This window comes from Eptesicus fuscus, chromosome 9 (genome assembly GCF_027574615.1).
Source record: "Eptesicus fuscus isolate TK198812 chromosome 9, DD_ASM_mEF_20220401, whole genome shotgun sequence".
NCBI classification, from domain to species: Eukaryota; Metazoa; Chordata; class Mammalia; order Chiroptera; family Vespertilionidae; genus Eptesicus; species Eptesicus fuscus.
In genome coordinates, this window is record NC_072481.1 from 48459373 (window position 1) to 48475021 (window position 15649).

General features: G+C 38.4%; 1 protein-coding gene across 2 annotated transcripts in view; it reads right to left on the reverse strand.

Annotated features, from left to right (window-relative positions):
- Positions 1-15649, reverse strand: part of WLS (Wnt ligand secretion mediator) — a 101198-nt gene that overhangs the window by 51108 nt on the left and 34441 nt on the right. For both annotated transcript variants that reach the window (XM_054720944.1, XM_054720945.1), the window contains exon 2: positions 8441-8713. In XM_054720944.1, the coding sequence (XP_054576919.1) occupies positions 8441-8713 (273 nt within the window). The remainder of the gene's footprint in view (positions 1-8440; positions 8714-15649) is intronic.

A 15649-nucleotide genomic window follows, 5' to 3' on the forward strand; every position in this document is an offset into this window, starting at 1 on the left:
CCACAAACAGCTTCTGCTTGATTACTACCAGTAACAAGGTGCTCACTACTTGAAGACTGAGACTTTTCATTGCTGAACAACTCCAATTATTAGAACTCGTTTCTATGTGACAGCAACTTTTTCAAAGATACTAAATTTAAATATTTTCAATTTTCCTCAAACCTTACTTTTAAAGAAAACATAATTTTGCTCATCAGGTTAGGCCTGAGCTTTCCTTTGTGGTAATAATATGAATAACCAGTAAGGAAGAAAAGATATACTCATTGGACAATTATTTTAGGAAACAATCTAGACAAGAGTAATTAAAAAACCAGAACCTCTTCTTCCTTTAAAGAATTTCTACTCCCTCTACTATTAACATCGGCTTACTAAGGCCAAAGAGGAACTGGAACCATTTCTGGCATCAGTGTGTAGACAGTAAGTAGATGATGAAAGAAATGGGCTGTTGTTTTTTCAACGTAGAGTCCCTGGCACTTTTGAGGGTAGAATTCTGCTTTGTTTAATAAAGGATTTTTCTTCCCCATCTAACTTTCTTTTGCTTTGGAAAACATAATCCAGAAAATAATTTTACTTCATATTCCTAAGGTTACTCACAATAAAAGTATAATTCCTCATAAAATAACCTCACATTAGCTATGTGATGGCTAGCTGCATTTAAATAGTAAAAAGAAAACACAAAGTTAGAAAAGGAGGTAAAAACACAAAAACACCTTATATATACTGGAGGCCCCATCTAGGAATCTTCTGCTGCTGGCTGTTTTGCTGTTCACATTTCTCATTGATGTCACCAGGCTTTTATTTTAGTAACCAGAATATACTTATTATGGATGCAAAGAGAATCTCCCCATTTATATTCTAAACTCAAAGCAGGAAATGAGACATGTGGGTGATCTGCAGCTGTGGTACTATAAACAGGACCTGCCTACCTCCTAGTCTAGGTTTGAGATTACACTGCAATCCCTGAACTAACTACAGTTTGGCAGATTTAAAAAAAAAAAAAAGAAAGAAAAAAAGAAAAATACACCATTTTAGAAAGACCAGAGCAACTTCTATTAAAAAATTAGAGGCCTCTATTTGATAGAAGGCTCACTGACCTGTACAGTGTAGTATACTTGTTGCTATGTACCATCCGCCTACCTAAATGGTTGATATACAACAGGAAGATTCTGCTATGTCTCCAGCCAGCTGTGCTACAGTGGGCAAGTATCGCTGGTTGTAAGGTTTCTTCGTCTGGTAAATTAAAGGACCAGTCTTTAACATTTGGAGGTCAAGCACCTATTTGGATACCTGACAAAAGCCACAAACCTTCTAACTCCCAAAAGTCATATAAGTTTATACAACTAACATTTTACATAGTGTTATCAGGGGGGCTCACTTGGTCCTTGGAATCTACCAATAGACTCCTGTTTGAAGATTATTAGACCAGCAGTACTCTACCGTTGCCTCCAGTGCTCAGAGTCTGCAATTACACAGCCAATGCTTAGTAACAATTACTGCAAATTATTCAGCACCATAGATGAGTGTTTTGTTAAGACTAGAGACCAAGCCAATATGATCTACTTTCCAATGTTAAATTGACCAGTAAGCCAATGGACAACTGGAAGGAGGTAGGAGGGGCTGGATATTAAAAACATTAATAATAATATAAAATCTTGGGAAAGTTCTGGAGGAGCCCAACTCTGTTCCTCAATTGGATTTTTAAATTTGGAAATACAATGCAACACCATCAAACTAGATAGAGAGATCCAGACAGCTTTATAGTGATATTGTCCAAGTGAAGGGCTTACAAATCATCACACCAAAATAAAACAAAGCCAAAGATTCCCACATTTCTGCCAATATAAACATGCTCATAATGATTAGTTCCAAAGTTATACCTGAAGATTCACTTAAAGGGAAAGATATTCATAAATGAGCGTGAACAAACACAATGTCCCTAATCTTCACTACTCTGGGTTAATCATGAAAATATAGTGTTCTCCCATGATTTTGGTTTCTTTCTATTCCAAGTCAGTAGGTTAGACTAATTCATACTAGTCAATTCTAAGTTCTAGCCTTCATTTGAAGGGGACACATGACTCCCAAAGAAAGAGGCCTAGTCACTTAAATCCATCCTGAATACTGACAACCTCCCTTTATCCACAACCACAAACCCCACTCTTTTTAAGTCTCCTTGGTCATTCTGGTATATTTTGAGGTTTGGGGGCTTATCTTTTTTTTTTTTTTTTTTTTTTTTGAGGGGGAGAAGTATGAGGGTAGAGAGAAAAATGTGAAGTTTTTATTTCTGTTCACATTAACTCTGACTGAGGTAGGTAAAGACACTTAAAAGGTACCTTTGAAAATCTTGGTGACTCTAGCCTGCGAGGAAAAATATTTAATCAGAAATGTCCTTCTTATAAAGAGAGATAATAACATGGTCATGAATCAAAGAAGGTCTCTCTGCTTGGGGGGAGTAGGATGGTAGAAGTCTTTTTCTCAGTAGTTGCTTCAACATATTTTGTTAAAGAGGATTATCTGACGAAGCATGACATTCCAGTCATGTGAATACCATATTACCAGTGGTCTGTTCCATCACAGCAATTGTAGTCTGGTGATGTATGGAATCCTCTGCCCCATTCAGCTCTCTTTGTGGATGCTTCCCAAGAAAGATGTGAAAATGGATTGAGAACCATAACTCTTGCTGATGGCCAACCATTAGTTCGCAAAAGGATTCCCTGAGTTTCTTCCTTCTGTATTTCACCCCTGATAATTTTGGATAATCTGACAGTTTATTTTTTCAGTTAACAGATTGTTCCTTTATTTTCCTTGTTTTCATGAAGTGTCTACTTAATCCCATCAGAGGGACACAGATGGAAGAGCACAACCCCTTCATAGAAAGTTCGGCAGTTTCCTCCCAGGACACTCAGCCATCTAACTTGAATGATATCATCCTAATTATTTTTTTTTTTAGAAATAACTTTTACAGCAATTTTTCAGCAAATTGAGCAAAGAAAAATCACTCATCATTTATAGAAATATGTAATTCCATCATTTTATGTAGTCATTTGCAATAATGAAACGAGCCAGTTAGACTTAATATTCAACTGTAGAGTTTTAGCGCAGGGCTCAAGGCAAAACAACTTCATTACCTAAGAAGAGAATAGACACCCTGGCTCTCCCTACTGCATACCATTTATAGCATTTCTCCAGCCTCAGGGATTTTTAGACCTCTGAAAATCCGAGATTTACTACTCAACACAGCAATCCATCTTGAGGCTTTCTGCCAATGAATCTCAGTATTTCTATTTCAACAGTCTGTAGATTTGAAAGCTGTGTTAAGACATGTCAAAAAAAAAAACACCCCACAAACGTCTTTGATCTCTGCACCCAAGTTCCTCAAAAGGAGCCCCATGGAGAGTCTGAAGTTATGCTAAGTATGTGACTTGCAGTGATAATCAGTAAAGCAACATTCCATTACAAGTGGGCACCATGTTAGCAAACCTAAGCCTACATTTCACGAACACACACATAAATTGAGTGAGTGACTGATAATACACTTTAAAATGAATGAGATACACCCACTCTAGAGGATATTTATTTTCAAGTACAGAATTTGATGTTACAGAAAAATCTAAGCCCATCACATAGATAAGCATATATTTTTTCCCAGTGATTAACCTACATCCAGATGCCAGATGTTTAGGCTGACATTTTTCTGGCACCCTTTACAGTCTACTCACTCTCCCTCCGTGTCCTAACTCTTTGGAGTAAAACTGAAATCTATGTCCCTTGCAATTCTACAGAAACACCACAAACTGGTTAATCCCATGCCTCTAAAATGTTCAGAAAAAGTCATCACTGACCCAATCATAGATTTCCACAAATAGGTCTGCTCAGAATTTGTAACTGGTATTTGCTGAAAGGTCAATTACTCCCATTTCTAGGTATCTAAGTCTGGATTTTCTTCAATTGACCTTTCTTCCCTGGATCTTGTAGACTATTATTTTAAAATTATCACCACTTAAAAGTTGAACTGGCTAATACTTTTCATACTTATCATCAAATGACAATTGTAGGTGTTAAAAATGTTTATACTTAAAAGGTGAAAAGTAGAGGTTCTGTTTAAAATTACTTTTTCAAATGTGGGTTACTTTTTTTGCATAATATATGTGGGATGTCTTCTTTCCCAATTACTAAATATAATATACACAGTCTCTTACCACTTTTATCACTATGAATTACCCTTTAATGTCACCATTTTCCCTCCAAAGGATCAGCCTGATAATATCTTAAAATTGATTAAACAATAACTAGCTTTTAAATAGTAAGTCTATTAAATACTTTTCTAGTTTCTAAGGGTTTATCAAGATCTCAAATCGTAGCCAAAATCCTTAAATTAAAAAGCTTAAAGGAAATAAACATTTAACCCAAATAACTAAAAGTTATTTAAAATATAGAGCCCTCAGATTATTGTATCTATTCAAAGACCCTTTAAATATAGGTAAACACTCTGACTATATATATATATATATATATATATATGAAGTCCCAGCTTTAATTTCACAATCCAAATGAGAAATCTCTTTTATATTTGGAATTTGAAATTCATTTCATAGACTGCCTAGGAAAACTTAAAGAAAAAATAGGATTGGTCCTGACTTTTCCTTACATTGGAGATAATATTGTTACAGCTGAATCTTTGATAAATAGCAAGTCATCCATATATAATAGGATCTTGTTCACCATGCTCCCAGTCTCTTTTCTCCTGCCCCATTTATTGCTGTCAGAAAGACATCATCCAAACAATGATAAAATATAAAAAGTGGACATGCAATCTCATGCATTCCTAATATGAGTCAGAGCAAAATAGATCATGTCTTACAAATATTATTATAATTAAAATACATGTATGTATACATCTATATCAGTGAGCAAAGACTTACCATCACTCTTAAATCTGGGTCTTCATTGTCCATAAACAAAAATATAGAGAATAAATTTAAGGGAAAAATATTCCCACAAACCCAACATGTAACCCTCTCATATTAAAGTTAATAGCCTCTACTCACTGCTCCTGCTAAAAAAAAAAGTATTTCTTTAAATCTGGTTTTCTTGAGGTTCTATGATTTCAGCTATTTTATACATCTACTGACAGAACTTTTAGTTATCTATCTTGTCAACTTTTCAGTGTGCCTTTATTAAGTGCAGGACCTCATATTACAAGAAATTTAAGGATTTTTTAAAGATAAGAATCTTTAGTAAGATCTTTTTCTACATGAGGATAAAATATATCTTGGAACCTGAATACATACATTCATACTTCGTTTATATATAGAAATATTTTATCAAAGCATCACCAACATAAGCATTTTTTATGTTTAGGATTAATATTTGCTGGGAAGTAATTTATCTGTAAAGTTATTAAGGCATATAAGTAATAGGTTCTTACCACCAATTAGGATGTGTGTAGAGAGGGTATGCAGGGTGTGTGAGTGGAGAGGGTATGTGGAGTGTGTGTGTGTGTGTGTGGGGGGGGTTCTCCACACTCCAATAATTCTTGAATACCAGCAAGGTATCCTACCACTCAACTCAATTCTGACACTACCTGGAGATAGCATCAGATTCCACAGATTAAGGGCTTAGTCCCACAAGAACAACCCTCCACTACAGATGCCAATCATAAGCCCAGATTGTCGCCTGTGGCTTCTGATGGACTGGCTGTGAATCAGAGGTTCCCACGACCACCTCATTGTGTTCAATTAATTTGCTAGAACAGCTCACAGAGCTCATTAGATTACAGATTTATTTCAAACGACATGACTCAATAGCCCGATTAAGAGAAACAATGGGCAAGTTCCCAAACAAAGGAGCTTCTATCCTTGTGGAACTTGGGGTTCTGCACGTGGAAGTATTCTGGTTCCCCAACCTGGAAGCTCTCCAAAGCTCCTCCTTTTGGATTTTTGTAGAGGCTCCATTACATAGCCACAGCTGATGAAATCACTGGCCATTGGAGATTGATTCTACCTTCAACCTCTCTTTCCTCCCCAGAAATGGTGTGTGTGTTTGTGTGTGAGTGAAAGTTTCACTCCTCTATTTATGGATGGTTTCCTTGGCAACCTGCCCCTGTACTTAGGTGTTTTCTAAAAGTCACCTCTTTAACATAAGCCCGGTAGTGGTGGTGGAAAGAGGCTTGTTATGAATCACAAGACACACATTTCACCTTAATGACTCTGAAGCATTTTTAAAATCCAAGAACAAGAGCCCAAATACAACAATAGATGCTCCCAATGCCTTTATTACTCAAAATTCCAAGGGTTGGGGGACGGGGCCGTGAGCCAGGAACTGTGGACAAAGACTAAATGTATATGAGAAGTATTTTTGGGTCATCTGAATGACCAAATATCTATTCCTTATATATCACAATATTGCCTATTCCTCTCATTATAGCATATATGTTTCTCTTGGTAGGTTTAAGTGTCTGTTTCCCAACCACCATCTTCCCTAATCCCTTACAAGAACATTTTTTTGTTCAGTCTTGTATCCTCAGTACCAATTGCTTAACACAGGCATGGGACTTAAAGTTTGAATGAGTGAACAAATAAATGTGGTATAAAACCATTCAATAAGTCTATATACAAGAGAATGGGACAAGGGAAATACCACTTGAATGCTTCCAGCTGTTGTTCAAATCTAGACCTTCATATCAACTGTTCCTTCTTCCTTCTAATTATAATGCTCTCCTATTTGTCCCCATCCTCACCCCCAACTCCTTGTCAGGGTTTTCACTCTTTAATAGTCACCTCAAATAAGTGCGTGTGTGTGTGCGCAAGCGCACATCCCCCCCCCCCCCCCCCAAGGCAGCCTTTCCTTTCCTTGCTCTAAAACCTTTTCTTTATGCTCCTCAGCCTCCTGGGCATAACTTAGTCACAGCACCTATCACACCATACTGTAAAAGGTGAAAGATTTATGCAATCTAAAGAGATACCAGAGTATCTATCATACCATACTGTAATGATTGGTTATTTCCTAGTCATTTACACTTTAAGGATAGTCTTCATCTGTATCTGCATGTCCAGCCATCAGTACACTGCCTTGCGGTAGTGAGCACTCAAAAACATTTAGAAGTAATGGGTAAAAGAGTAAATGAATGGGAAGGGGAAAGTCTACATTATGGAAAAGTATCTCAGCATAACTCCTTTGATAAGGTGTCAATCAGATACATACATTATTTCAACTTCTAAACAGAGAAAATTAATATGACTGCATATTAAGATTATTGCTTATACAGGAAAATTACAATTAGAAAAAGTGTTTTAATTCATTGGAAGGACCCAGGCAGAACTATCTTCAGCATTCTTTCTCCCTCTCACCCCTGATCCCGTGTCAGTAAAAAATGCTTTTTCCCTTCTCAACTTAGGATTCCCTATGCTATCCCCAGATGCCACACGTGCATCTCCTTCCCAGAAATCACCCAATGATCTTTTCCTCCCAAAATGTGTATATGCCCCATGTCCTCAGAGTCTTGAATCACAACTGAGTAAGCTCAAAAATATAACCCAGTTTTGTGGGAAAATGGGTGCTCAAGAATTGATGTTCTCATTTTGACAGATATTTTTTTGTAAGGCAATGGCTTCACTCAAAGCCCAGTGGGAGGGGAAAAAACATTTGAAACATGGGACCTTTCAGAAATCCTCTAGTCACTGCAGTGGGGTGAGCTCCCTCGTGGCACCACAGAGGTGAAGGTGTGAATGGGCCATTTGGCATGTGGATTATTTTGAGCTGAAGGCCATCGAGACCTAGCAGATTCAAGAAAAAATTTTACCACTCTCTTAACTGCCTAAAATAATTCAGATAATGAGTGGGTCTAGCACAGAAAGAGAGCTTAATCAGAGATAACTTTTTCTCTGAAAGACTTACCTGCATGGCAGGGCAAACTTCTAATTACCAAACATCTGCTTTCTCATCATCCTGCGAATTACCCTATCTTCCTGCCCTTTGCAGCTCTATGCCTCTCATTCCTCAGCTCAGGATGGCATGTTAAGCTTTGATTTTCCAACTTGCCCTTGCGCCTCATATCTTTAGGGCTCCCATACATATGAAATTAATTATTTTCTCCTGTTAATATGTCTTATGTCAATTTAATCATTAGATCAGCCAAGGGAAGAGGGAACGCTTCCCACCGCCTGGAGAGTTATCGAAGCTTGGTGGGTAGGGCAGGGCTGTGAAGCCAGGCTGCCTGAATTTGAATCCACTCTCCAGCCTTCTGAAACCTTAGGCAACCTCACTGGTGCCCACGTTTTTTTAACTGTAAGGTGAAATAAAAGACCTACCTCTAGGAACTGGTGGATTGATAATTGGCTGCTATTAATATTATCATTTTACTGTTATTAGGAGTAGCTCTGAAAGAACCTGAAGAGAGAAATTCTCCAAGTTCAGAGAGGAAAAAGGAGAGTGCACTTACTGATTTGGTTGTTCAGCTTGAATGCAATGTCCAGCTGCAGGATAAACAGCATGAATTGGAACCAAGGACTCATCTCCATGAAGGGGAGAGGAATGTGGACAGAAAACACAATGTCATTGGCTCCTATTTCCTTTGGAATCGCTTCATCGATGTCTCGGATTTTGTGGCAGTGGTTGGGTCCCCAAGGCACGAACCATTTTGTCTTGTGATGGTTTTTACGAACATCCACACATTTCACTGACAAGTAGGACACAGCCGTGGTGGGTCCTGGAGCTGAAAAGAAAATGTTTTACTATTTTAGAGAAATCATCCACTGAGGTGCTCATTTCTGACTAACATTCTTTTCACTACCGTCTTCCCTCCATTGTTTTTGTACTGCCTTCTATAATTTGGGATCAGTAATACATATGGATCTCCCAAATCTTGGTGAGAATCCTTCACTGACCTCTGTAGGTGTCTTAATGTATCCCCAAGGGCCTACCCAGTGTGTTTTCCATCACTGGTATTTATTGAAAGAATATATTTGTAATCTTTTTGGTTCAGTTACCTCCTCATTCCAAAATGAATGTCACAAAAATGCCCAGTGCTTCAGTTCCCACCTGCCTGTGAACTTCAGAGCTCTGGGGCTTCATAGACCAGTGTCTCAAGTCAGAAGACCGGGGTCTGAAACCTGCTTAAACAACTTCCTCTCAGTTCATCTTGGGTAAGCTGGTTAAATCTATAGTGGCTTCAGGACCCTCATCTGAGAAACAAGATGGTTGGTTTCTAAGATTCAACCAAGATAGCTGGTTTCTAAGATTCTTAACTCTAAAATTTTACAAAACTGCTTTTTAAAATGTATATATTTTTATTGATTTCAGAGAGAAAGGGAAAGGGAGAGAGATACAGAAACATCAATGATGAGAAAGAATCATTGATCTGCTGCCTCCTGCATGTCCCCTACTGGGGATTGAGCCCACAACCTGGGCATGTGCCCTTGACAGGAATCGAACCCAAGACCCTTTAGTCCGGAGGCCAAGGCTCTATCCACTGAGCCAAACCAGCTAGGACCAAAACTGTTTTTGATTGAGAGAAAGAACTATGTTAACCTCAGGTCCCCACTTAGAGTGGTACCTTTCAAAGGATGAGAACTCAAACATCGATACTTCAAAAGTGTACAAAATATAATCCACGCATTTTAAGAGAGAACATTACATTTGAACAATGTAACATTGAAAAAACACTATTTTGTTATTATAAAATGATTACAATAGAGATTTTCAAAATATAGACGTTTTCAAATTTGAAACAACATTTACCCAAAATCCTCCTGGGATGTAACCATTATTAGAAAATATCAAAATACTATCTTTCTTTTCTATGAGTGTATAATTATAAAAAATTTATACATGAATTAAATTGTATGCCCTTTAAATACATACTAATATTAACAACAAAAATTTTACAAACTGGGATCATGCCATACATAGTTTTGTAGCTTTTCCTTCTCACTCACTTCGAGAAGCAGAGCAGCACAGTGGTAAATAATACCAGCTCTGGAGCCAACTTGCCTGATGTGAAATCCTGGCTCTCTCATTCTCATCGCGTCACCCCTAAGCCACACTAGGGAAGTTTTGGGTGATATTACTAAATAGGTTTGTGTATTATTAGTTTTATCATCTCTTCAATGGCAATAATAATAGTACCTATCTCTCTGAGTCATTGTGTACATGAAACAAATTAGCATGAAAAGTACTAAGAACAGTGTTTGAGTATATAAAAAGTATGAAACTAACATTACTTATTATATTATAAATAATTTCTCCATAATTAAACATTTTCAACTAGCAGTTACAAAATAATCACATGATATGCCAAATTTAACTTACCTACACACCCCTTAGTTTGTAAAGGTTGTCTATAAATAAGAATAATTCTTTGCCTGATAGTTTTTGTTTCTAATTTATCTTAACATTTGCATCTGCTGTCTATATTTTAATATAGAGACGATCCAAATTTTATATAGAATCTCTTTTCATTTGTTTTTTTTCTATGCTTTTTTCCTTAGAGAAACTACTTTACCTCCAAATTCTAAAAAACAATCTCCTTTATTAACTTCTAGTTATTTTTAACAATTTTATTTTTTAAAATATTTAAATAGTTGATCCTTCTGAAATTTGTTTTGATATGAGATGAGGTGAGGTTCTAGATTTTTTATTATTTTTAATATTGACATTATTCTTTACTGAATAGACTTTCATTGACTTATGACATAACTTTATCTTATGTATAACAATAGATGTTTCTGGACAATCTGCTCTGTTTCTTGTATTGGATGGTCAAGTCATAGCCCAACACAGCACTGTTTTGAATTCTGTATGTTTACGGTATGTATAAATATCTGACAGAGTAAATCCCCTCTTTCCAGTCCATTTCAAATGTATGTCCTATTACTGGGATTTTCATTGAAATTACCTTAAGTCTATAAATGAAAGTGGACAGAATAAGCATCCTTTCCCAACATTTAGTGTTCCCATGCAAGAACAATGATTGTTTCTCCATTAACTGGAGTTCATTTTGACATTTCTTTCATAGCTTTCTTCATGTGGATTTTGCCAGTATACTATCTTTTTAAAAATCAATTTATAAAAATGTTCTCCTAAAGTTAGTAGTGAATGAAAAACATTATGTAAATTATGTTTTACGTGCATGGTTTACATATGTTTAATTCTGTAAATATATTCAGTATACTGTTCTTTCAGACCTGTTACCAGCAGAAATCGTCTCTTATTTAACGGAGAAATATGTAAAGCAAGAGGAAAGTTACAGAGGAAGCAAAGTTTGTGTTATTAATATGTTCTCTACCTCTAATGCTCAGATACGCATTATTCTATACCTAAATATCTATCCTAAATTTTGAGTGGTAACATGTTGTTTGCAGAAAGTGTGACAATGCCTAATGAAAGGTACCCAGAAACCCAGCACTGCTAAACTCTAGCTAAAAGTCCTTCAATGTAGAATCCTGAACACTGCAGCCTGGAGTCACCACTAATCCATGCCAGGGCAGTTTTTCTTTAAAACTCAAAACTGTATCACAAAGACATTTTACACCTAATTCATCTTCAATCAGACATCTGGCTTATTATTAGAAATATGAATCAATCAAATTTTGGTTATCCTGACTCAGCTAAATAGCCCACTGACATTAAAAAGACCAAATGGAACATTTAACTGAACCCTTTTTAATGTGGTTGGAGAAATAAACAGGGAGACAAAAGTCACGAATTCTATTTTTAGCTAACATGCTCAAACTGACTATTTGCGGCAAAAAATAGTGACTACATTTTAAAACTTCTATTCTTCCAAAATGAACCTAACCTTTTTTCATTTTTTTTTTTTCCTTTTGAAAAACAAGCCTTTCCCTCCTTGGACCAAAATGAAAAATAACTAGCTGAGTTCCTCAGCTAAGCTCCAAAACCACATTCCAAACTTAATAACAGAGAAGCTGAGCACTTTACGGGCACAAAGGCTGCATTTTTAATGGACACAGTGAACGCCTGCCTTTATAGCGGCCTGAATCATTTTCATGCTTTCATTAGTCTAGTGTTTCTTGCATAAAGAGAAAAAATCCCAGGAATACTAATATTTTCATAAAGGTCATGACAATGAACTTGGGAGAATCTCAAATGCATCAGCTACACTATGAGAATCACAAACATTTTCCTTTACTTGAATAAATTAGTCCTCTGGACTCAAAAACCTTTGTCTAACTTAAAACCTGAAGACAATTTAATATTTTCAATGTTTCTAGTAGTGTTCAAAAGGCAAAATACTTGTATTGTTGGAGAAAGTAAATAGAAATTCTGATACCCATAAGTGGACAATAAATGTTTCCCCAGTAATGTATTTATACCTCAGGACAACTTCCTACTCCCAGATGTTTCTTTATGTAGAAAGCCTATCAAAGTAAATTAAAAAATAAAGCTTATACCTAAAGGCTGGTTGCCTACAGTAGTTTCATTAAATTGTAGCCAAAATTGTGACTACATGGATTACAAAACAGTGTCTAAAATTAAAAGAAGTTTGATTTGTCATTAATTTTTTTTTTAAGTGTGATGGATTTTATTGTAAGAGAACAGAGTGAAATGAAGAAGTTGAAATTACCTGCAGCCTCTGAAGAAGCTACAGTCAACTAACAGGTAATATGCAATGAAGGCCTTACTTAGAAACAGTGTGGTTCTAGGGATTAATAGACTGTGTTGATTTAAGAAGGGGCTGGATGGATTCAGGTCAACAAACTGAGTCATGTTTACTCGGGTGAAAGCTAAAAATAACCACTCCTCAGTAGTCCTAGGATAGTAATGCAATACCACCCAGCTGCCTCAGCATACTTTATAAATGTCCCCTCTATCCACCCGTAGCATTTACTTGAAAAAATTGGGCCAAAACTTACCTCTACATCAGTACAATTTAATAGACAGAGCAATCTAGCCAAAAATGAATATGCCCAGGCACTGTGGATGGATTAACTTCTGGTAGGTTAAGACAGCATTTAGCGTGTGCCCAGAAGTCATAAAACCACCAGCTACTTCATTGAAAACTCTGGCCCATTTGAGTTCAGGTCTCTTTACTATGTCAAACATAGGGCTTTTTTTTTTTTTTTCTTTCCTTATCTGTATTGGTACACAGAATTTTTGGCCTCCACCTCTCTACTATAGCACAAAAACTGTGAAATGTGATACTACATGACATTTAATTTTAAAATGATATGAAATCAATTAGACTTCTAATGCAAGGTTGTGAAAAGCTGCACAAATACAATTTGAAGCCTTTGAAAATTCAGTGGCCTCTGCACATTACTAAGACTCATACTACATTTACCAAATATGTCTTGAGTACCTACTATGCACTAGGCACTGTTAGGGGGTGAAGTGAACCTAATAGACACCAGCCATGTCGAATGTACAAATAATGGGGAAAACAGACGGAAAAACAAATAATTACAGGAAAAAGTAATTATAATTGTAATGAATACTACATTTATCCTGACATTACATGAAAAAGGACAACAGTCAGATATTTGGGAGGTAGGGAAATTGAATTCTTGAAAATGAGGCAAAAATTCCATTCCTCATCACAATGTGACCTTGAGTAAAAATGTAAGTGAACAATGACTAAACTCATACTTCTTTTGGAAGAATATTCATTGACTCCAGTCAGCTTCCTGTTATGGCATCTCAAATGGCAGTCCAGTTTACAAATTACTATCTAGCCAACCACTACCACTATCATGCTCAAAGTTGAGTCAACATCAAATCATTAGCCCCTACTCCTTCCAGAACCTGTAATTAAAGAGTTGGACAGAGATGCAAGACTTGGTTGCCTCCTAGAAAAGTTAAAATTAAAACAGTATGTTGACATGACACATGGTCTACATTTAGGCCAACACAGACTACTTATTTCTTTGCTTTATTCAAGTGAAAAAGACTCCTTTAGCAATTATCTAGGAGCATTATTATTATGTGAGCACTGTGCTAAGTAAAGATAGAGACAATGAGAGTCCCAGACCCCGAGTTGCTCACGATCTGGTGTGGGAGGCTGAGAAGTTGGCAGAGAAGTACATCCTGATTGAAACTTGCTCTGATAGAGGTTTGTACAGGATGCATCAGTGGGAAAGGGGGTGGGGGTGGGGGAAGCTGCTTGCAGAAGGCTTGGGACTTAAGGTTTGTACTTATCCTTGAAAGAGAGCAGGTGTTTGTTAGCCAGGGGGGAAAGGACGACCGCCAAATGGGGAAGGTTCTGAAGGAGACCATGTACTCCATCATAGGATACCTAGGAAATCACAGTAGGTTCTGCAGATGTCTGTGTCTGAGCATTAGAATGTTTTAAAAAGATCACCTAACAGGTGAAGATGCAGCACCACCCCTCACTTTGTTTCAGCTCTTTGCTTTCTCTAACCAGGGGCATAGTTCTCCTAGGGAGCTTGGGTTCTGCTCCCAGCAGTCTCTACTACAGTCTGTAGAGCAACATGAAGAAGAAATAACAAACAGACCTGCAAAGAATTTTTAGATGTGGGGTCTTTCCTTTTAAGACACCTATCTCTCTGTCCTGGAGGAAAGTTTTCACCAGGCTAGACGTGAGCTCTACTGGAAAGTGGAGAAGCAAGAGCGGGTGGTGGGGAGGGAATGGAGAGGCTCCAGCAACTGGGCCTCCAAAGAGCCTTTGAAATCTAGATCGTCAGAAAACATCCTTCACCTAAATAACAAAAAGAATGTCTGCCTTGCAACAAAAAATGATAAAGACTAATCTGCTTTGGACTACAAGGGGAAGGAATGTAGAGACCAGACCAGTTAAAAGGATAATGCATGTTTATGAGCATTAATAATCATCCTGCAATGGCTAGCAGATTCATTTTGCTACTGACTCAAGAGGGAGGTTGATTTAACTCTTAAACCCTAGTCTCAGTTTAAAAACTTCTATCATGATCTCTGGATCTGAAAAAGCATGAATGCCTAATTTATTAATCTATATTTAAAATAATTTCCTCCCTGGGTCTGGGAGAGGCCACGCGCCCCCGGGTCCGGGTGAGGCCATGTGTCCCTGGATCCGAGTGAGGCTGGGTCCCAGGTCCGGGTGAGGCCACGCGCCCCTGGGTCTGGGAGAGGCCACGCGCCCCTGGGTCCGGGTGAGGCCATGTGTCCCTGGATCCGGGTGAGGCCTCGCGCACCTAGGTCCTGGTGAGGCCACGCGCCCCTGGGTCTGGGAGAGGCCACGCGCCCCTGGGTCCGGGTGAGGCCACGCGCCCCTGGACCTGGGTGTGGCTGGGTCCCTGGGCCCAGGTGAGGCCACGCGCCCCTGGGTCCAGGTGAGGCCTTGCGCCCCTGGTCCCGGGTGAGGCTGGGTCCCTGGGCTCGGGTGAGGCCACATGCCCCTGGGTCCGGGTGAGGCCTTGCGCCCCTGGGTACGGGTGAAGCCGGATCCTGGGTCCAGGTGAGGCCGTGTGCCCCTGGATCCATCCGGGTGAGGCTGGGTCCCGGGCCCGGGTGAGGCCACGCGCCCCTTGGGTCTGGGTGAGGCCACGTTCCCCTTAGTCCGGGTGAAGCCTTGCCCCTGGGTCCGGCCAAGACCAAACCAGAGGGAGTCGGATCTCCGTTACCACCATTTGTCCACCATCCAGAGCTGAGGGGTCAGTGCTGACATGTACACATAAGGAACTGGTGGACATTGAAA